Genomic DNA, 21,652 nt, shown 5'->3' with positions numbered 1-21,652 from the left:
ACCCGTCTCAAGATCAAAAAGGCTGGGTGTGCAGCTCAGTGGCAGAGCACTTGGTTAGGATGTGTGAGGCCCTGGGTTCAATCCCAGGTGCTTCCCTCCCCAAAAGAGGGTATACCTAAAAGTGGGGTCCTGAAGCGGGGCAGTAAATGCTTCAGGGTCAACCTGCCCCCAGAAGTTCTGAGATGATTTTTGAGACAGAGGGGTCCAGACAGGACATGGGTAGAAAATGGCAGGTTAAGATGAAAATCTGGCTCCTCCACTTAGAAGCTGTGTGACCAAGAGGCTCACTTTTGCTGAGACTGGCTTTGAACTCTCAATCCTGTCTCAGAGCCCTACTTCCCGCCTGCCACCCGGAGAGAGCAAGTGTTCCTACAGCTTCCTGTGGGGCTGTGCAGGACGCAAGGGACACGCCCCTCTGCCCCACACCCAGGTCAAGCTCAAAGAACAGCAGCCTCACCTGTGGGCAGTTCTCATGCGTTGACCCCAGATCCTCTTTGCCTGGGCTCTTTTCACAGGTTTGAGCATCCTTGATTAGAAAATCTGAAATCTGGGACTTGGTGACATGACCAGCAACTGGACAATACCACACCATGAGACCGAGTTTCACACAAAGTTAAGAGATGAAATTCACCTATGCACATAAGTTGTGTTTGAGACATGGGTGAATTTCAAGTTTGGACTTGGGTCAGGTCCCCAAAATATCTGATTACAAATAGGCAATCTGGGGAGGGTGGGGAGGGCCACGGGTTCACCTGAGCCCCTGTCCTGCTGGTGAGGAGCGGGAAGAGAGAGAATCAGTCAGTGTCAACACAGAGGCGGTGCAGAGTCACTTAAGAGGAGTTGGCAGCTGTCCCACAGAGGAAGACCTACTGTGCGCTGTCCTTGGTGCTGAGCATTTGCAGTGATAGTTAGAAATGCAATTCCAAAGCCCACCCCAGACCTGCCCAGGCAAAGCCTGTATCTTTTTTTTTTTTTTTTTTTTTAATTTTTTTGGTACCAGGGATTGAACTCAGGGGCACTGGACCACTGAGCTGCATCCCCAGCCCTATTTTGTATTTCATTTAGAGACAGGATCTCACTGAGATGCTTAGGGCCTCACTTTTGCCGAGGCTGACTTTGAACTCGCGATCCTCCTGCCTCAGCCTCCCCAGCCGCTGGGATGACAGGTGTGCGCCACCGCGCCCGGCCAAAGCCTGTATCGCAGCAGCTTGCCAGGTGATTTGCACAGGCACTCGAGTTGGCATGGGGCGCACTCTTCCAAGATTCTCCCATAGCCCATGCTGGGCTGCGAGGCAATATAGACACTGGAACGAAAACCCCGAGCGGCCTCCCTCTCCAGGCCTGCTCCTGCCCACAGCGCTCAGCCCCACTCTGCACCCTCCTCCACAGGGTGCAGCGGAAGGACCCAGCCCGGTCTCCGTCATCTGCAGGCATCAGCTCCAAAGGGGGGGACCGGCATGCCCACTTTGCACTCCACAAGAAGACTCGGGGAAACAGGCCACTGGCCCAAAGCCACACAGCCAATGGCAGGAAGGATTCAACTAGGGATTTGCTTCCCAAACCTGGGGTTTGCCTCTGCATCCCTCAAGTCTCTCACCAGCCAGACCCAGGCCTTCACAGCTGGGGGGGGGGGGGGGGGCGGCATGCCTAATTTGCATGCCCAGCTCCTGGTCACGGTGATTGGCTCAGACTCAGACACGTGGTCCCATGAGAGCCAATGACAGGCCGGGTAGCTTACACTTGGCTCAGGCTCTCCCTCCTGGGGGTGAGTGGGAATAGCAGGCAGGTGAGTGGCCCTGAGGGTGCTGGTCCTGGTTGCCCTCGACTTTGGATAAGTCAAGACCACAAGAACCAAGCCACCACCAGCATCCGGGCTGTTGAAAGGGATGCTCTGAGATCAGGATGCCCTAGAGCAACAATGTGCCTTTGTTCAGGCAGACAAGAGAAGGTGGAGACGTTGGTGTTGGTTTCCATAAAAGGAAGGTGACATTTAAGTCTGTCTACTAAGGAGGAGGAAGTTTTCCTGGACTATTTAAAGCTTTTAAAGCTCCAGTGACTGTCACCTTGAGGCCCTGGATGTTTATTTGAGGACACATCTGTTAGAAAGTCTGTGGTAGAAATCTGCTCCCTTGGGACAGTCAGCTGGGCTTGCTGCAGCCAGACCTGAAGCTCTCTGGCCCACTCTGTGACCACCCGACCCCTCCACGCCAAGGCCCCCTCACCAACCTCCTTCCAAACTACTCAGCCAGTCCCGGGCACCGCCAAGGCATTCTTTCCCATTAAAAAAAAATACCACTTGGATGGCATCTAGAAAAGTAACTTTTAAAACACGATCAAGAAGGTCGATCTTCCTTGACAGAAACTTGAGGCTGTAAATGATGGAAGGAAGCAGAATCCCAAGACGGGGACCTTGGGACCACACTGGCACCCTGCACCACACGACTCACCTTGTGCACCCAGCGGTGGGCAGGGTCCTGGCGCTTGGGTGGCCCAGGGGCTGCTCCTCCCCTTTCCTTCCTCCACTCCAGTTAAAAGTCTCTGGTCCCAATACAACAGAAGTGGCTTGTCCCCTCCAGCTAGGGGACACCTTGTCTTAGAAGGGACCAGAAGAATTTAAACAACTGCAGGCTTGTTTCAGGACAGGGACCACCAGGGGCTCTCCCAACCCTCCGCTACCCTCAAGGAAGAGAAAAACAAAGGAAAGTCCCCAAGCGCCACAGGCCCAGCCTGGTGCCCGCGCCAGCCAGCGGCAGGTCTTACCGGATGGTGGGCTGGTCTCCACTCAGCTGCTTAAACCTCCGGTGCAGCTGCTCGATCTGCTCCGAGGAGACTGAGAGTAGAGAAAGAAAAGGAAAGAAGACACGCGTCACCAACAGAGGAACTTGGGAGACCAGAGGAGGCTGTGGACACTCTTCTGCCCCCTCCTCACCTGGGTGCTGGGGTCCTTGTCATGACAGCACCCACCCAGGAAAAACTCAAGGCTGGGCAAGCAAGTGGAGGGTCCCCACTGTGCCTGGCAGAGCAGCCCTGGGGTTTTCCGCTCTCTTAGTAGTAACACAACTGTGAACTAATAACAGGGCAGACAGACCTCGCCATCCTCTCAACCATGGTCCAGCCCCAGCCCACTAAGGACAAAGATGGATCTACTTATGTGATCTCCTCTCTGACTTCACAGGATGAGTTTTTTCCAAGCTGAGAAAGGCAGATTAAGAGTTAGATGAAGCTGGGCGCCGTGGCGCATGCCTGCAACCCCAGCAGCTTGGGAGGCTGAGGCAGGAGGATCACAAGTTAGAGGCTAGTTTCAGTGACTTAGCAAAAGTCTGTCAGATCAACGTAGGGATGAATATAGAGCTGAGATGTAGCTCAGTGGTAGAGTGGCTCTGTGTTCAATCCCCAGTAACCCCCGCAACCCCCCCACACACACACACACACATACACACATGCAGAGGAGCAGGCTGGTGTGGAAAGCTGTTCGAGAATCTTGGAGTAAGAAATGTTCCAAGAATCTGGTGCCATGAGGGCAGGGAAAGGGAATGGCTCAAGTTTTGATCCCAGTGGCCGTGGCGGACGATCTAAACCCACTCAAGCTCCCAGAACACCTCTGTGTCTTCAACACTTCACTCTTGGCAGAGCCACTTCTGAGATGGGACCCTCTGGGTTCTGGGCTTTCTAAGGGGTGCGCCCACAGGTCGGGGGCTTGTTTTATGGAACGTAGGCATTTCTAATTTCATCTGCACAACAACCCTGCAAGGGAGGACACAGGGTGATCTTGGTGTGACCACTTGAGTACGGCCACAGAGAGGGGTTAAGGTCACATGATCTGCACGTGGTGGAGCTGGGACTCCTTCACAGCCTGCTCAGCCTGCCCTGAGGTCATTATCTGCCCTCAAGGCCTTCAGGGCTGGCTCCTGGGGACTGTGTGTAGCCCAGGCAAAGCTTCCCAGGGCAGTGGCTGGGCTGGGGGCTGCCGTCCCTCTACAGTCCTCTCAGCACCCCCGGCCCGCAAGTCCCCAGCTCCTCTTGCTACAGGAACATGGACTTGCTGGGCCAACTGGTCACTCCCCCGCCCCCCAACAGGCTCAAGCTGTGCTCTCTTCAAGAATCTGCAGCTCAGACTCCTCAAGCATCCCGAGCAGCTGCTGTTGGTAGGAAGTCGTCTTGGAGGCTGCCAACCTGGGCTGGGCGCGGCTCCAGGCATTAGCTCATCCGCCATGCGGCGCCCTGGAGGGGCAGCATCCCAGCCTTGCCCGCGCACTCACGGATACTTGGAAAGGTTAAGTAACCCGCAGGGGCATTGTCGAGCCTTTATGGAGGAAAACGTGGCCATCATGTCATGGGTATGTCAGCAAGGACACTGACTGCCCACCCGATGTCCCCGCAGTCCTAGGCCCCAAGAATGTGTGGGAGGATGCCCGTGAGCACCGTGAGAATCACCCTGGACTGGAGACTGTCCCCTGCCCAGCAATGGCACAGAGTCACTGTGCTAAAGGGTGATGCGTGGATAACTGAATAGTATTCAGCAACGAAAATAGAAACCATAGAACAATGAGCAAAAAGGAGCCAGCCCTGAAAGAGTGAGGACGTGAGGAGTCTGAGGCCAAAGGACAGTCGGTGTAAATAATAAATAACTGGGTCCTCCCGGGAAGGCGGGGCTGATTCCACAGGAAAGGAAATCAAACGCTAATGCATCCAGAGCCCTTCACCTGTTGCCTAGGCGACTGCCTGCAGGAACCCTTCCTCCTACAAGTTGCTAATGGAGTACCTCCCTGGTGGGCGCCTCCTTCCCTGCCCTTTGGGCAGACTCGGATGGGCACCCCTGGAAGGCTTCCCTCCCCTCCTTTTGGCCCAACGCAGGCAGGACTCAGCTACAGAGTTAGAGCTGAGTGGTACAGGGGGGTGTGGGTGCTGGGAATGTCCCACTTCCCGATTTGGACCCAGGTCACACATGTGTGTTCTTGGAAAGGTCACGGGGCTGGGTGTTCATACATGCATGTACATGTGTGTGCTGTGTGTATGTGTTAGATCATTTAAAAAAAAAAAAACTTTGTTAAAAGTTTCAGTCATTCTACTTAGTGGGAATCTATCTAGGAAAAAAAAAAGTGAACCCCACAGATCCCAAAAATGAATATGTCACTGTGTCATTCCTTATGCAGGTGGGGTATCCCTTATCTGAAATGCTTGGGACCATGCATTTCAGATTTTGGATTTTTTCCAGATTTTGGACTATTTGCATATATATGGTGAAATACCATGGGAATGGAACCCGAGGCTAAACGTGAAATTCATTTAGGTTTCACATGCACTTTATATAGATAGGCTCAAGGTGGCTTTATGTGACATTTAGTTTGTATGTGAAACAAAGTTTCTGTACATTGTGTCACCAGACTTGTGACATGGCATTCAACCCGAGTGCCTGTCAAAAGCAGACTGTCCAATACATTATAGTATGTTTAGAAAAAAAAATTAAAAAGGATGCTGGCTTTAAAAACGACAATTGTGACGGTGGCACCTGTGGTCCCAGTGACTCAGGAGGCTGAGGGAGAAGAACGGCTTGCTTGAGCCCAGGAGTTTGAGGCCAGCCTGGGCAACTTATCCAGACCCCACCTCAAAACAAGGACGATCACGTGTTTGATGTGGTGAGACATTCCAAATAGTGTTTGGCTACAAAGCCACTGTGACACCGTGTTGGAAATGGGTCAATATATACAAATGCATATGTGATAAAAAGAAAAAACATGAGTTATTTCCCCCCAAATAGCAGCAATTAACTCTCTTCTCAAGATTGGAATTAAGGACTTTGTTTTACTTCATATTCATTTATAGGCTCCAATTTTTCTCCGTACCATGTATTAGTCCTAGAACACAACTCTCAGGACACATCGGGGCCCACATGGGGCAAAACATTTGTAATGAGAAGCCCTTGGTTAAGCACCACGCCCCAGGCACCTGTGTCCTGGGCAGGACACACTCTTCCCGTGTGACACAGAACAAATTGAGGTTTGGAAGGGATAGTAACTTGCTCAAGGTCATTAACTTTGAAAGAGGTGGATCCACCATTTGAACTCCGTGAGCCTTGCAAAAATAATAATTAAATATATATGGTTCCCTTTTGTGTTTGCTTTGTTCATTTTTTCTTCCTTGCCGCCCATACAGTCTCCCTTTGTGTGATCAGTGACCACAGAAAGTCCCTGGCCCTGACCCACAGGTTTTCAAAAATGCACTAATCTGATCAGAAATAAAGATCAGGCCCCTGAACCACTCTGGCACAGGGTGGTGCGTGACAGGCCAGCTGCAAGGAGCACAGCCTGTGGTTCCATCTAGACCAGATGCCCAGGCAGGAGAATCCAGACCCGCAGGGAGACCTGGGGCTGGCGAAGGGAACTGGGGAGACTTCTGCTAACGGGTACTGGGTTTCTTGTGTGAGTGGGAGAATTAAATTAGACTGTGCCGATAGTGCATGATCTTGTGATTATACTAAAATCTAGGCAGCACTGCTTAAATGGGTGAATTTCATGGTGTGTCAATTTTATTTCAATATAATCATTTAAAAGTCAGGTGTTGTGGTGTCTGCCTGTAATCCTACCTCCTCGGGAGGCTGAGGTGGGAGGATCCCAAGTTCAAGGCCAGTCTGGGCAAAAAAGTGAGACCCTATCTCACCCCCCCCCCCAAAAAAAATCATATACATAACAACAAGTCGCATACATAATCACAACAATAAGACAGGAATTAACTGAGCACTTACTGTGTCCTGGGATCTGTGCCCAACCCCACTATTACAGAGCCTGGTTCACGGAGCCCACTCATCCATGGCCCCAGGTGGGCTCGAGTCTCTCCCCATTCCAGAGACGGGCTCACACAGCTAGGAAGAGGTGGAGCGAACAGACCAGGCTGACCTAAGGAACAGCTGCCACCGAACTGTGTCCACCATAGGCACATAGGTTCTCTCGCTCGGTCCTGCCTGATTGGGAGCAGAGTATCAGAAAGACAGCCTCCTTCCTCAGGGTCCCCTCTTTCTGGCACCCAAGTCCCCAGAGCCAAGGACTCATCTTCAGCTCAGCCAAGACTCCTCCCCCACATGAACTGGGAGCCGAGTCTCAAGACACCTGGGCGGCTGGGGTGCGGCTCAGTGGTAGAGCAGGTGCTTGCTAAGCTCCGGGTCCGGGCTCCCTCCACCCCCAGGCACCGCCCAAAAGAAACAGAACAGAACGCAGCCCTGGCCCTGGGTGGAGCTGGCCAAGTTCGCACACCCCACCTAGGGAGCCGCCTTCCCCTTCACCGGACCTGGACCTGCGTCTGCAGAAGAAGGTCCCAAAGACCAGGAGGGAGGCCGGGGACCTGGGGTGGAGCTTTCCCAGCTAACTCTTTCTCACCTCCCAGCCCTTCTCCAGGGCCACGGAGGTCCCAGTTGCCACGGACACAGCGGGCAGACTGGGCTTCATTCCTGGCTGCTCCAACCTCCTTATTTGGGGTGTTAGATTTCAACCTGAGGGAAATGCACACCCTTCTGTGCAGCTGGTGGGGTTTCAAGGGAGGGGGAGGGGATGGCTTATTACTTTGTATCCAAAGCACCCACTGAAAAGAAGACACCTGTGCTGTCCCCTATGACAGCCACCCGCCACCTGGGGCTACTGAGCCCCTGAAAAGCTGCAAGTCCAGACCGAGGCGTGCTGGGGTGTGACCACACAGTGGCTTACAAGGTCTTCATATGGAAAATAGAAATATCCCAATGATATTTTATATGGGTTTGATGTTGAAATAATATTATATATATGTGTGTGTGTATATATATATTACAGCCCTGGGCTTGAACCCAGGGACATGCTGCCATTGACGGCTGCATCCCCAGCCCTCTTTATTGGGAGACAGGATCTACTAAATTGCCCAGGCTGACCTCAGACTTTCAATCCTCCTACCTCAGCCTCCTGAGTTGCTGGAATCATAAGTGTGGGCTGCTGTGCCTGGAGGAAGGATCATGTTTTAAATGGACTAAATTAGAGATTAAGATTCATTTTACCCATTTCCCTTTTTAACATGGCTACTAGAAAACCTGGACCCGTCACCTATACCGTGACTAGAAAATTAGAATCAGTGCACCTCGCATTGCGTTGGTGTTAGCACTGATCTTGTCCCCGCAAACCAGCACCGTGATCCCTGGGAACTCATCCCCGGGAATGAACAGGAACGCAGAGAGATGAACAGGCAAGAGGACCTGCGGATGCCCATTTAGAACCGCAAAAGAATGAGGAAATGTGGGGCCTCGGGAAACTGTCCGAATAAATCCTGGTGCACCCTCAGGTTGGGCGATTACACAGTCTTAAGAAATATTTTAAAAACACTGTGGGACACGGAAAATAAAAACACAATCCCGGCATCTCAATAAGTGGAAACCCCAACAAGCTCTGATGTCTCACTTACACGTGGGAGTTCACACGGATACACACGTGTGTGCCTGAGGAACAAACAGAAAAGGGGGGACAGCAAAAGAGGGGGTCTGCGCGTGGTGGATGGCAAGACAACCCTCCCTCTCAGCCCTTGGTCTTTCTTTAACTTTCTCTGCAATTAACAGAGATTTCTTGGATTTTTTTTTTTTTAACCTTGACAGTAACAATGAAGAACAAGAGTTGGTGGAGGCTGTGGGGTAATTAGAACTCTTACATTACCGGTCACGTGGACGGTGGCACAGGCACAGTGGAAAGAGTTTGGCATTTCAATTAATTAAACAGAATTACCACGTGACCTATTCATTCCACTTCAAAGAATATACCCAAGATAAACAGACACACACACACACACACACACACACACACACACCCGAAACCTGGGAAATCGATGTCGTCACACAGCACTAGTCCCCAGCGCTCAAGGTGGAAATAACCCGAACGGCCATCAACCAATAAGTGGATAAACAAAATGGAGGCTATTCATACAATGGAGGCCAGACAGACAGATGCACAGGACAGAGCCCTGGTCTGTTGGAAACGTGTGTCACCTTATCCGGATCCAGGACAAGGCTGTGTCTACTGGCCAAACAGCTCTGTGGCCAGAGAGGAGATGCCAGTTCACTGGGCTGGGACAGTGGGGGATGCCTGGCGGGGTCCCAGAGGCTATGGAGAGAGCAGGGGACAGGGCAGAGACTGGATATAGCTCAGGGAGCTGTGAGGCCTTCAGGATACAGGGAGGGAGCGAGGGACACAGAAGCAGAAGGTGGCAAGACAGGTCAGGGAGGCCCTTTTTCATCCGGCTCAGGCACATGGACTCCCCCTTGAGTGGACAGAGGACACCAAGCCAGGAACAAGCCCCAATGCACCTGCCAATACATTGGAGCCCGATGCAGAGGGCTGGACCAGGACCTGGTTGGGAGCCCCGAGGTAGGGCACAGAGGCTCTGGACACAGAGGCGACAGGGGCAGCAAAGAGCCTGCCCCTGCTTCCCCCAGAGCCACCTGCCACCTGCTGTCTCCAACGCCTTCGGCCTCAACACAGCCCCCAGGATGCCCAGGGGCATCACCTGGTAGGTCTCAGGGACTTCAAAGCCCCCAGGGCTGGCACCTGCAGTCTCTCAGCAGACAGGCCAGGGACACAGAGGGGAGCCAGGCCACACCAGGGCGGGTCACCCTGCCAAGAGATGCTGGTCAGATCCCCAGCTTCAGTCCTTCTGAACGGCCCCCTGAGCCAGCCACCAAGCCCCCAGCGGCTTGTCCATCCTTGAGGACCCAGGATGACGGCAGCACCCCCTGGACAGGTCACTGGGGATGGAAACCGCCCCGCGGCACATGCGCACTCCTCCACAACCTCAACCCCGCAAACGGAAAATCAAAGGGTGGGTGGAAGGGAATGGGCGATGGGAGGAACCAAGCCCTGACACGGGCTGCCACTCCGGGAAGGTTTCGTGAAGTGCTGGAGGCAGCCACGCTGCCACCTGCGAGGCGCTTCCATTTGAGTGACATGTCCGAACTTGAACTTGACGGAGCCATAGAAACAGCAAGTGGCTCTGCGGTTGCCAAGGGCTGGGGGAGGAGGGAGCAGCGACTGCTAAGGGTACAGGGTCTCTTTGGGGAGTGATGGGTGGTGACAGATGACACATCGTTGCAGATGCACCTAGCTAGCGCCATCCATAGAGTTGTATCTTTTTAAAGTGGTGAAAATGGTAAGTTTTCTGTTACATGAATTTTTGCCCCAATTTTTCAAAAAGAAAAGAAAATCACATCCATACTAGCCGGCTCTGGCGGGAGGAGGGTGTGACACTGGAGTTGCCATGGCAGTTATTATTTATGCCCCTGAGTGATCCCATGGCTGTTGGCTGTCCCCTGGCTCCAGGCTGGGGGGAGGCGCAGCTTGCTGTGTGCCACCTGGGGCTACAGCCAAAGCAATGACTAACCCTGGGCTCTGAGAGATGCAGGGAGGGACGAGCCTCCTCCGCCTCAGGAGCTGGGTGCCCCTTGCACCCCGATGCCCCCCGCCCTGCAGCGGGCTTCTCTTCTCTTCCACCTGCCTTGTCCTTGGAAGCCAAATGCCTGCACATCTGACTGCATCTGGTCGCTGGGACTTTAACAAGATGCATTTGAGCGTACTTGGCCTCGAGAAGGGAGTTCTCAAACCCGACTCGGTTCTGCACCGCGCAGGCAGCACGTGGTGATTAATTGCTGGTTTTCAGGAGGCACCTTAAGCCCCAGCTGAGGCCAGCTTCAACCCAGCCACGGGATTCCCAGCAACCACCGCCCCAGGGCCACCTCTGCACCACGATGACATGATCATCTCTGATAACCAGAGGTCTTGCTAAGATCTGTGGGCTTTTTTCTACACAGAAAAAAAAAAAAATCCCTGGGGGCAGAGTGAACCAAGTTGACTTTTGAACATATCCTGCTCTCATGAGCAACTTGGAAAGCTGTCAGAGTGGGCGAGCGAGCCTCAAAAATTCACAGTCTGTGCTCGGCTCTGCTCGTCTTCCTACAGCTCTGTCTTCACCATTTGCCTTTTAGCGGTGACAATAACTACCAGGTGTTAGCACTGACTCAGAGGCGGGCATTCAGCCAAGCGCCTGGCAGGCATGATCTCAGTTCTTGTAACAAGTGCCTGCCTCCGAGGACGTTCTCAGCACCCATTGTACAGACCAGGAAACTGAGTCTCAGAGAGGTCGAATCACTTGCTGAAGGCCTCACAGCCAAGAGCAGCCGAACTGGGATTTAAAACAGGGTCTGTGTGGTTCCAGAACCTGCTCTCATAACCACTTGGCTATACTCCGTGTCAAAACTGAGAAGCGACTAGAACAATGAATTCGTGTCATTTATGTGATTAAGAAAACAAGGGTGAGTGTTCAATAAAAAGACTCAAGGTGCAGAAGGGGAGGAGAAAAAGCCTCCATGAGTTAGTAAAGATTTGGAGAGTGGGTGTCTTTCAGAGAATCTACGTAGCTGGTTTTCACATCCTTCCAGAACTATCTTCAGCTCCAGATTTATCCTGAGGCCAAATTAAGTGGAGCCGGACTTATCTAAAGTAAAAGGATTATTGTGGTAGGACATAAAGGGCGGCAGCTCGTTCTACTTGATGCTAATTCAGACTCTCCCTGGCACTAGAGATGCCTGAAACCCTGGAGAAATCAAGAAACAGGCGATGTTATGCTGAGCTTAAGAGCAAGGGACATCCTAGGTGCCAAAGCCGTGTTAGGGTGGGGGGGACACTGAGACCCAGCAGGGTGAGGGACAGATGTGACTGAGGTGTCCAGGGATGTTAGAATGGTCACAGGCCCTGACAGCTAAAGATGGGGGCTTCAATTCCACGGAGTGACCAGGGTGGCCTTGGGCTTGTATGAACTTGAACTGAGGTCACTGCAAAAAGAAATAAAATCTGGAACTGAAAATGTTGCCACTCCTTGTAAGAAAATGTTCCCCACCAGTCCAGAGAACAAGAAGGACACTTATTAGGGAACAATAAGGACTCAGTTGGAAGGAGGCAAGGGAAAGGGTAGCTTCTTGGGAGGGATCAATTCTCTGAGCCTGCGTCACACTGCAGTGGTGCAGGCGGCCCACACTGAGAAGCTCTGGGTATGTGATGCTGAGGACGGAGCCCAGGGCCTTTCACATGCTAGGCAAGGGCTCTACCACTGAGCTACACTGCCAGCCCTAAATTTAGAAAGTAGAAAGTGTTTCCAACCTGGCGAAAACTCTAAGGTATGTACAGATACAAAGCACCAGGTGAGGCCCTTCTCTGATGCAGGGCACGTGGGTGTCCTGTGGGAGTGGAGGGAGTCCAAAGAGAAGCTCATCATCAAAACCAATGCACATGAGCAAATGAGCCTCCCTAAGGGAGAGCCAGACACAGTTCACCAAAGGAACAGCACCCCAAGAAGGCAAAACAGAAGAAACAGGCCTTAAATCATTACAAAGAATGAAAGTTCTGTACCCTATGAAAAAGAGGTGAGTTTTAAAATATAGGATTTATAAACATTTTTTTTTGAATCATCGGAATTAAAATGAAGCAGCCAGGGGAAGGCAGTAGCATTGTGATAGCTAAAGAAAGAATTAGTGAACTAGAAGACTGATCCAAGGAACGGATCCTGAACAGAGCATCGAACAATAGAACATGTGAAAGAAAAGTCAAGAGGCATTCAGGACAGAGACAGATGGTCCATCATATTTCTAACAGGAACTACTGAGGAAGAAGATAAAGAGTGAAGAGAAGATTATGAGTCTTCTAGAATGGAAAGGAACAAAACATTCCAAGGTAGAATAAATAAAAACAAATCCACACCTAAGCAGCATACACAGAATACCAACAAAAACTTAAAAACAGGAAAGGGCTGGGGTGTAGCTCAGTAATAAAGCACCTGCTTAGCATATGTGAGGCCCTGGATTCCATCCCCAGTGCTACAAAAAAAAAAAAAAAAAAAAAAAAAAGCCAGATGTGGTTGTAATCCCAGCTATTCAGGAGGCTGAGATGGGAGGATCTTGAGTTCAAGGCTAGCCTGGGCTCAACTTAGCAAGATGCTTTCTCAAACTAAAAAGGAGGCCTGGGGGTGTAGCTCAGTGGTAGAGTATCCCTGGGTTCAATCCCCCATATGGGGAAAAAACAACAAAACAAAAACACCAGAGAGAAAAAATAGGTTTCTACAAAGAAACGTCAATTAAAGAGCTGATTTCTCAACAACAACAAGAGACCAATAAAAGCACTGAGAGAGAATACCCGGGAACCTCAAATTGTATACCCAGCCAAATGATCATTTGTGTCTGCTAGCAAAAGGCACTTTCCAACCAAGTTTATAAGTCCCAGAGCCCTGCTAAAAAGTCTAAGGAAAAGTATATTTTTAAAAAATCCATAAGGAAGAGTGGTAATAAGAATTTACTTCCACCTAAAACAAAAATGAATGTTTTTAAAATAAAGGAAAATACTACAGCGATACAAATTAAAGCACATTAAGACTCTTTGTCATTGGCACAGGGCAGAGAGGATTCCCTTTAGGTATGTCAAAGATGGCAAACATGTCCAAAGTGGAATGAATTACTGAAGAGAGGTACAGAATGCACACTTAAAAAGGAGATCTGTGGCCAATTTCAGAAAGGTTTGCCATCAAAACAACACAGGTTGCGTAAACCATATCCAAAAAGATCTGGGCCAAAGTGCTTTGGATTTTGGATTTTCTATCCCTATAATGGGAACTTGGGGGATGGGACCCAAATCTAAACATGAAATCCATTTATGTTTCACATACACCTTATATATGTAAGCTGAGCCATTCTAGACAGCATTTCTAGTTCACCTCTGTTTTAACTGCAACCCATCATGTGAAGTCAGCATGGAATTTTCCTTTTGGGAAATTAATGAATCAAAAGTTCATATTTTAGATTTTCACATTAGGCTTGCTCAATCTGTCCCTGCCAATAACCACGGAGCATTTGGGTTTTACCCACATTCTTGTTAGGTACACAGGGTGATGCAAGTTCCACCTTTATTCCCAATTAACAGATGGGGAAACTGAGGCTCAGGGAGGCAAAGTTCTTTGCCTGCACAGTAAGAGGCAGCCCCATGGTTTGAGCCGGTATCTAACTGCTGGTAAAGGGCAAGGTGGGAGAGGCCAGTGTGTCTGCCACTGTGGGACTCTGACTGAGGTCCTGGGGCTGCAGGTGAGGTGAAGCAAGGGACCTCCTGAGAACTACCAGGTGGGTAAAGCCTGCGAAGTGTGGTGCTCACTTGAGGGTCTTTGATCACTGGGACCCTGGCTCGAGTGCTCAGGAGGAGCCTTGGGAAGTCCTTGAACCTCCACCCAAGGGGCCAGGTGTGCCCTGTGGCCACCTCCAGGTATAGCCAGCTGTCTCTCTCCACCACTGCTTGGAGATTTGACCTCACCAGAAGGACCCAGGTCTCCTGCTGGCCACCTGCCCCTCCTCCCAGAGGCCCCGAGGCCACCTCTGCCGGATCCTTCTCACCTCCCAGGGAGCTGTGCCCAGAACGGAAGGCTGGCTGCTGACCGTGTGCCCATCTGCAAAGGTCACACAGCAGGGACAACAAAGGACCTTTCTGTTCTAGTGCTTAAGGTAGCTGCTGGCGGAAATCACCCCTCGACCTTCTGGTGTCATGAATTAATAATCAAGGCAGTCAGGCAGCCTGGGTGGCAGGAGCAGGGCACAGAGCTCCTCCTCCCCTGTCCCTCGGCCTCGCAGCCGGGTTGGCCCAGCCTGGGCAGGAAGAGCCTGGGACTTTCCGGAGTGGCAGGCACTTTGGAGCCAGTTGCAAATGCCCCCTCCAGGGCTTGGGCTACAGGTACTAAAGTGCTCTGCAGAAGGAAACGCTTCTAACCAACGCGGGGTGTGTGCCGTGGCTATGTGGCGCAGGGCATCTGAGTGTTGAACGGTCCCTGCTGCGTTCGGGGACATTAACTCATCACACACGACAAACATCTCCTACCAGTGGGGGTGGGCGGCAAGGAGGAAGGATGCAGAGGGATCCCAGTACCCTCCGGCAACAGGCAAGAGCCCGAGTGCACTGCCCCTCGCTGTCACTCAGGGACAGCACACATGTTCCCAGAACAGACATGAGCCACCCAGTGAGACTCCTGCACATTCCTGCCTCGTCCTCCCAGAGGTGGCCCCCCACGCACTCATGCTGCCCACCATTGAGGTGCAGATTCTAGAACTTTCTGCATTATTCACCACCAGTCTGTCTGCCTCAAGGCCCAATTCTCCTCTGGCCAACTGGGCACACAGTGTGTGGAACACTTAGTCGAGAGGTTAGGGGGTAACATTACCACCCCCCAGGTAATGAGTACCTGCAGACCTGCAGTCGGTCCCCAGGGGTCTCTATCACGTGGGAGTGGCAGTTTGAATCCAGCACCAAAGTGACTTCAGGCCTCGCTGCACCTGCCTGAGCCTCAGTTTCCCCATTTGTAAACTGGTGATAAGAAGATTGTGGCCCTTGATGAGCTCTTAAGACTGGGAGAAAGGGGACATCCAGCGCCCAAGAAAAAGAAGTTACTACATTATTCCTAGTGGAAATGACCAAGGACCACAGGGTCAACCAAGGCCTTTCCAAAGGGGAGGAACTGGTGGCTCAGAGAGGGCCACAGCCTGGGCGAGGCAGCCCAGCAGGACAGCAGAGAGCAGGGCTCCTCCTCTGAGCCTGGTCCACACGACCAGCTCTACAGCCACCAGACAGGGAGATGCTGGCCCAGCTGAGCAGAGGGACGGTTCTCAGCAGGGGTTTGGGGCAGAGGTGTTTTGGGGAGCCCCATAATTCAGTTCATTTGCTCCCAGCCCTTTGGAAAGCAGAAGGGCAGGGAGGCCCAGATATTTCCACCTTCCCAAGATGAAAAGGTTCTGGAGGGTCTGGTCCCCTGGGCACCCCTCTGTGCACAGATGGCCAATGTCACAGCCCCCTCACACACCCCGGACCTACCCAGAGAACTCAGCCTGTGGGGGCCGGTCTTCCCCACACCTCAGGAACATGCTGTCCTCCTCTACCCAGAAGTCACTGGTTTCATTTCTAAAAAATTGTTTTAGTCATTGCTCTCTTCCCGAGGTGCAATTTACACATGGAACCGCTCGCCACCCTTTGAGGAGCTGATGAGCGCCCTGGGGTCCCTCCCTGAGGCCCAGGTAACTCCACATCCTATTCCATAGGTTCAGGATGCCCCGAGCGACCAGGTGAAACACCCCATCCGCTGCAGGCAAAATGCGGAGCCCGTGGGTGTGGCCGGCTGTTTCCTTCCCACGCTTGGGCGGATGAAGCAGCCTGGTGCCCACAGCCACCCTTGTCCCCATCAGAGTTTCCTGTGTGCCCCAATCCTTGGGCTGCCCCTCTCCTTCGAGCCCCTGATCTTTAGGTGGGCCGAGGGTCAGTCTGGACCTCGGGTGGTCAGTGCCTGGAACACGGAATAGGCAGATGGCCATGGGCCCAGGGTGTGCTGTGGGACCAGAGACTTTCAAAACCAAGGGACACTGCCCAGGGCTGGGGCTCTATGGGCAGCTCGGGCCACGCCCACCAGCAGGCTCAGGTCACGCCCACCAGCTGGACTTGGGCCACCCACCAGATGCAGAGGGGTTTAGAGCGCAAGTGGATCCCAAGTCTGCCCCCTTCGCCCTGTGGCCTTGGGCAGCCACTTGACTCTGGAGCCTGTTTCCTCGTCCGTCCGCAGGATGGGAAGCCCAGGGCTCCTGGAGGATCCCCTCAGCCGCTGCAGAGAAGCGCTCGGCCCAGCACGGCGTCTGCAGATGACGCCTGGTAAACAGGAGGCCTCACCGGGCAGCCGGGCGCTCAGCCTGCAGATCTGTTTTTTCTTTTCCTTCTGGAGCTTCTTGGCATCTGTGCCGACATGCCTGTGGCGCTGTCTTGGAGACTGAGGGAGAAAGCAGACCCTCCACCTTCCCAGGACCCTCTGGTTGGACTTCCTCGTGGAGGCGCAGGAGCAGGCAGAGCCCGGGAGCCACAGGCGGGGGCCAACTCCAGGCCCCTCCAGGTGGCCCAGCGGATCCCAGGAGCCTCTTCCTCTGGGTCCACCGCCGGTCTCCTGCGGCTGCGTGGGAAGGCCAGGCGCGGGCAGGCTCACGCGCAACCAGGACGCCTTCGCTCCAGTTTTGATGTGAATTTTAACAATCTAGCTAGGAAGCCTCCTTGGCTCCGCAGAGCTGCCCGGGAATGCTGGTTGGTGCTGCGAATCAATCAACGAGACGCCGGCAGGCGGCAGGGGAGGTGGGCGTACAGCCCCCACGATGCCCGCGTGGGCAGCTCCTGCTCCAGCCCGGGGACTGGAAACGGTGGGACAGCTGGCGTGGCCAAGGCTGGCTGGTGAAGGCCCCTGGGCTTTCTGCTGGGGGCAAGACTCCTTGGGTTGCAAAGTGCCCAGCCTACTGTGTTCCCCCTGCAAACGCTTCTCTCGGCCCTCAGGGGCTCCAGTGTCTGAGGGTGTGGCAGGTGGCAGAGGTGCTGTGGCAGGAGAGGGTGCAGATAGACTGAACCCACAAAGGCCCCTCGCAGCAGGGCCAGGGGTGGCCTTATGGAAGGAGCAAGAGCGAGCCAGGCTGAGCGCTCGACGGTGAGAAGCATCACCTTTGTGAAGGGGCGGGGTTAAGGGGAACCCTGCGCAGTGGTGGCAGAAGGGTCTCCAAACTGTGCGCAGTAAAATGGGAAGGTGCCCCAGCCAGGGGAAGGCCGTGCAAAGGCCCAGGGGTAAGAACAAACGCGGGCAGGCTTTCCCCACCCCACCTGAGTTCCTAGAAGTCCAAGAGACAATGAAACACGGCGACAGCCTGGTGGTGGGGAGAAGGTGGCCTTGGGAATCCTTCCATCTCCTTTCTCCCCACTCACCAGCTGTGGGACTGAAGGCAAGTTGTTTTGCCTCTCTGAGCCTCAGTTTCCTTACCTGTAAAGTGGCTGTCCCACCGCCTCCCCTGGAGGATTTGCACAAAGACCCGGTAAGCAGGCGTCAAAGGCTCACCAAGGAGCCAGCAGCCTAGGGGCTCGGCCTGTTCTCTGGCCACCCCAGGCGTGGGCTCTCCCCCTTCTCAGGAGCTTCCCAACAGCTCTTATAGAAGGGTCCCCACCCGGCCCACCCCACTGAGGAGCTGACCGGCCACTCAAGCGCAGTGCTCCCTGAATGCACAAACGATCTTATTGAATGCCCACAGCTACACGGGACCCAGATGGAGGCACCATGCTCAGAGAGGGAAAATGACTTGCTCAAGGTCACATGACTGGGAAGAAGTGGGACCCAGACTTAGCTGCGGCTCCGAGTAGCACACACAGCATACAAATGAGTTTAAAGTGTGTCAATAATATAAACACCTGCTTGTGTCTGTTCTCAGCACTTCATATGTATTAATTCACCACGACTCCAGAAGGTTCTGTCACTATGCCTGTTTTCCAGTAGGTGAAACTGAGGCACAGAGAGCATGCGCGACATGCCCAAAGCCACACACCAAGCAAACACCCTGAAGGCAGCTCCCGCCACAATAGCAGGGGTCTACCAATCACATTTATCATGTTAACTTATTCCTGCCACAGGGCGTTTGCATTTACTGATCCCTGATACAAGTGCCCTTACCAGCCATCTTCATGCAGCTGGCCCCTTCTTATTTGAGTTTCTGATGTGCCCCAAGTAACCTTAAAGGAAAGTGCTCTCCTGCCTCTGTCTGCCCCCTGTAGTATTTTGTTCACAGAGCTTACTACCTATGGGTTGAGTCGTTAACTGCGTCTCCCTCTCGGGAGCACTGGCCTCTTTGGCTCACCTGTAAATCCTAGCCCCTGGTCCATAGACATTTGCTAAGTGGGTAAAGGTACCAGACTGTCCCAGCCCCTTTCAGAAAGTGGGGGTGAGGGGCTGTCCAACTATCCCAAGTTCAGATTCCTGGGAGCACTCGTTCCCCCTGGAGTCTAACCTTGGAACCTCCTCTCTGACCCTTCTGTGGTCCTTCCCCTTTGGACATGAAATCTGAGCCCTGGGCAGCAAGGATGGAAGGCAGAGCCACATCTAGGAAAGCTACTGAGCCTGAACAGAGCATCTGTCACCCCGTGGGAGGCTGGACCAGGAAACTGACAAGACTCCCAGCATGCTCTGTGGCCCGTCATCTGTCAAACCCACAGCCAGGCGGAATTCCCCCAGATGCCCCGGGGCTGCCTGACAGCAGGGTGCAGGGAGCCCCAGCTATGAAAGACCCCCTCCAGCTCAGAGAGGTGCTGGCAGGAGGCAAGGGGAGGGCACTGGAGGAAAAAAAACAGGACCCCAAGAAAGTAAGGCCAAGGGGAAGCCCACCCCTCCTCTCTCACCGTGGTCTTGAGATGAAAGTTGGTGACAGTCTCTGGATTAGTAAAATAATCACACCGTCCAAAAGGAAATATAAAGAGCTTACATGAAAACTTCAGTCTGCCTTCTTTTCTACCACATCCCAACAGGATCCATTATTCTGATTTTATTGGGACTCCTTCCAGTCTTTGATGCCAACAAAGCAATGTCAACATACTTTCCTACTCGGTCTTTAACAGAAAGGGTTCATAGACCTAAAAAGTGCCACACTTCTTTTCTCTAGTGGGACACAATTCTACCTTTACACCTAGAGACATACACGTGTGGACGTGCATAAATATGTGCATGGATACACACAGTTATTAAGGGCTTTCTGTAATTTTCAACTAGTTCTGCTAGAACGATGTGTTTATAGATTGCCGAGTCTCTTCAGCTGGACGCTGGTCGTCTGTATTCCACTCAAAGCAGGTGCCAAGAGCCAGCTCCTTCCCAGAAATACCTGCAGTTCCCATTTCGAGCATCTAAAAAGTCCTGGTAGAGCTCTCATTCCCAAGAGAATGAAAACAGAGAGGTAAAGTGACTAGCCCAAGGTCACACAGCCAGCGTGGACCTGGGAGGGCTAACAGCCAGTTTGCCTGTCACCAGGGCCAGCTGCCCACCGGCCCGGCCTCCCGCGGTCTTCCCCCCACACCCTCTTCGGAGCAGCCGCAGAACCCCGAGCCCCAGGTCGGCCACCAGGGTCAAGTGCCCAGCTCGGCCGGGCGCGGACGCACAGGCGCCTCTTCCGTCACTTCCCTGCGGGCAGCTCGGCCTCCGGGTGCGCCCGGGCGGCCGGATGCGGGGCGCGGCGCCTCTGCGGCCCCGGAGCGGGGAGGAGCTGGGGGAGCGGCCGGCTGAGCCCATTTGACAGATGCGGGACGGAGCGAGGCGCGGCCACGGGCAGGGCAGCGCCCAGCGGTCCCTCCCGGCGCCGGCCACTTCCAAACTTTCCGCCTGCGCAGCGCGTCCCCGTCCCGGAGCGGGAGTCGCGCGGGCGCCTGTCCCTCCCGGCCGGTCCCCGGCGACCCCAGGCTGGGCGACCCCTGGGGAGGAGGGGAGACCGAGACCAGAGACGGCCAGCGGCGGGCCAAGGTCACACAGCGCGGCGGGCGGTCCCCCAGGTCCCCGCGGCCCCCCCCGGTCCCCCCGGTCCCCGCGGTCCCCTCGGTCCCCGCGTACTCACAGCCGGTCTTGCCCTCGAGCTCCCGCACCTCCTCGGACGCGGAGTGGGCAGCGCCCATGGTGCGCGCGGGCCGGGGCCGCTGCCCTCGCCGACCTGCTGGCCTGGCTGCGCGGCGGCCGCCGGGGCCTGGGTCCGAGGCGGGTCGCGACGCGGGGACAGCTCCGTGCCGCGGGCTCCGCGTGGGGCCGAGCGCGGCCTCATATAGCGGCGGCGGGAGGCGCGCGCGGTCCTAGCGCCCGTCGGCTTCACGCGCGGTGGGGGTGGGGTGGGGTGGGGTGGGGTGGGGGGCGCCCCGCCCCGGCTGGAAACGACCGCGGCCAGGGGAGCCCACCGCCCCGCGGCCCGAGGCCCCGCAGCAGCGGCCACGCACGGCGCCCCTCCCCGTCCGCACCCTGCCCGGCGGGAAGAAGCAGGTGCGAGCGGAGCTGGGGTGGAGGTCGGAGCCCCCGGACCCCTGGCAGGTTCCTGCACCCGCCCCCCCCGCCCCCCCCGCCCCGTCCTCGCTGAAACCCGGAGCGAAACCCCACGGGCCAGGGCGGGAGGTCAGCGAGCAGGAATTAGCTCCACGGAGACCCACAGTCATCACGATCCCACGTGGATACGCGTCACGTGCGTCGCTCGGCGAGTTCCAGGAAAGCCCGGGCCTCCCGCAGCAGCCCTCGGACGGAGGACACCGGGGGGCGGCCCTGGGAGCCACCGCCACCCTGACCCAGGGGCGTCTCCCGCTTGAGAGGCCGGAGCTCCGCCCACCCTCCCTCCCGCGGAGAGTTTGAGAGGGACGCCCTCAGGTGGTCTCATTTTAGGTAAACTGCAATAGAGGGGCCACACAAGTGGTCCCCGCGGCCACCGCGGGAAGTTTCTGGGTTAAGACAGCTTAAGGCTTTGGCTCTGCATTTGGGCAGGGTGACACCGGTCGGCCTGGCCACCTATCTAACCCTGATTCCTCCTCCTTAAAATGGGAGTCAGTTCATGTGTTGTCCACCAAAGGGCCTGGGTGGACATGGCACAAGGTGACTGCAGCTGGCGGTCCTGTGGGATCATATCTGCCTTGCAAGGGAAGAGGAGCTGGTGCTCAGGGAGGTCACAGGGCCACCACAGAAATCGGAAGTCAAGACTTTCCTGTGGAGGCCAGGTCAGTGCGCTCTACCGTCCTTGTTGACATGGCCACCAAAGGTTGTTGGGTATGTGGCGTCTGTGCTGGCG

General features: G+C 54.4%; 1 protein-coding gene across 3 annotated transcripts in view; it reads right to left on the bottom strand.

The window, feature by feature from the left end:
- Tesc (tescalcin) overlaps positions 1–20,620 on the bottom strand; it is a 36,777-nt gene extending 16,157 nt beyond the window's left edge. The window contains exons 1-2 of one of the 3 annotated variants that reach the window (XM_046446230.2): positions 20,450–20,620; positions 2,761–2,830 (exon numbers count right to left, since the gene is read on the bottom strand). In XM_046446230.2, the coding sequence (XP_046302186.1) occupies positions 2,761–2,830; positions 20,450–20,507 (128 nt within the window). In that variant the 5' untranslated portion in view covers positions 20,508–20,620. The remainder of the gene's footprint in view (positions 1–2,760; positions 2,831–20,449) is intronic. The other 2 variants (XM_046446229.2, XM_046446228.2) reach the window with 2 other exon arrangements.
- Between the last annotated feature and the right edge of the window lie 1,032 nt (positions 20,621–21,652).

Source organism: Marmota monax, unplaced genomic scaffold, assembly GCF_021218885.2.
Source record: "Marmota monax isolate L192 unplaced genomic scaffold, Marmota_monax_Labrador192_F-V1.1 WCK01_AAM20220418_F8-fsc00092, whole genome shotgun sequence".
NCBI classification, from domain to species: domain Eukaryota; kingdom Metazoa; phylum Chordata; class Mammalia; order Rodentia; family Sciuridae; genus Marmota; species Marmota monax.
This window is presented reverse-complemented; position numbering and strand designations above follow the sequence as displayed.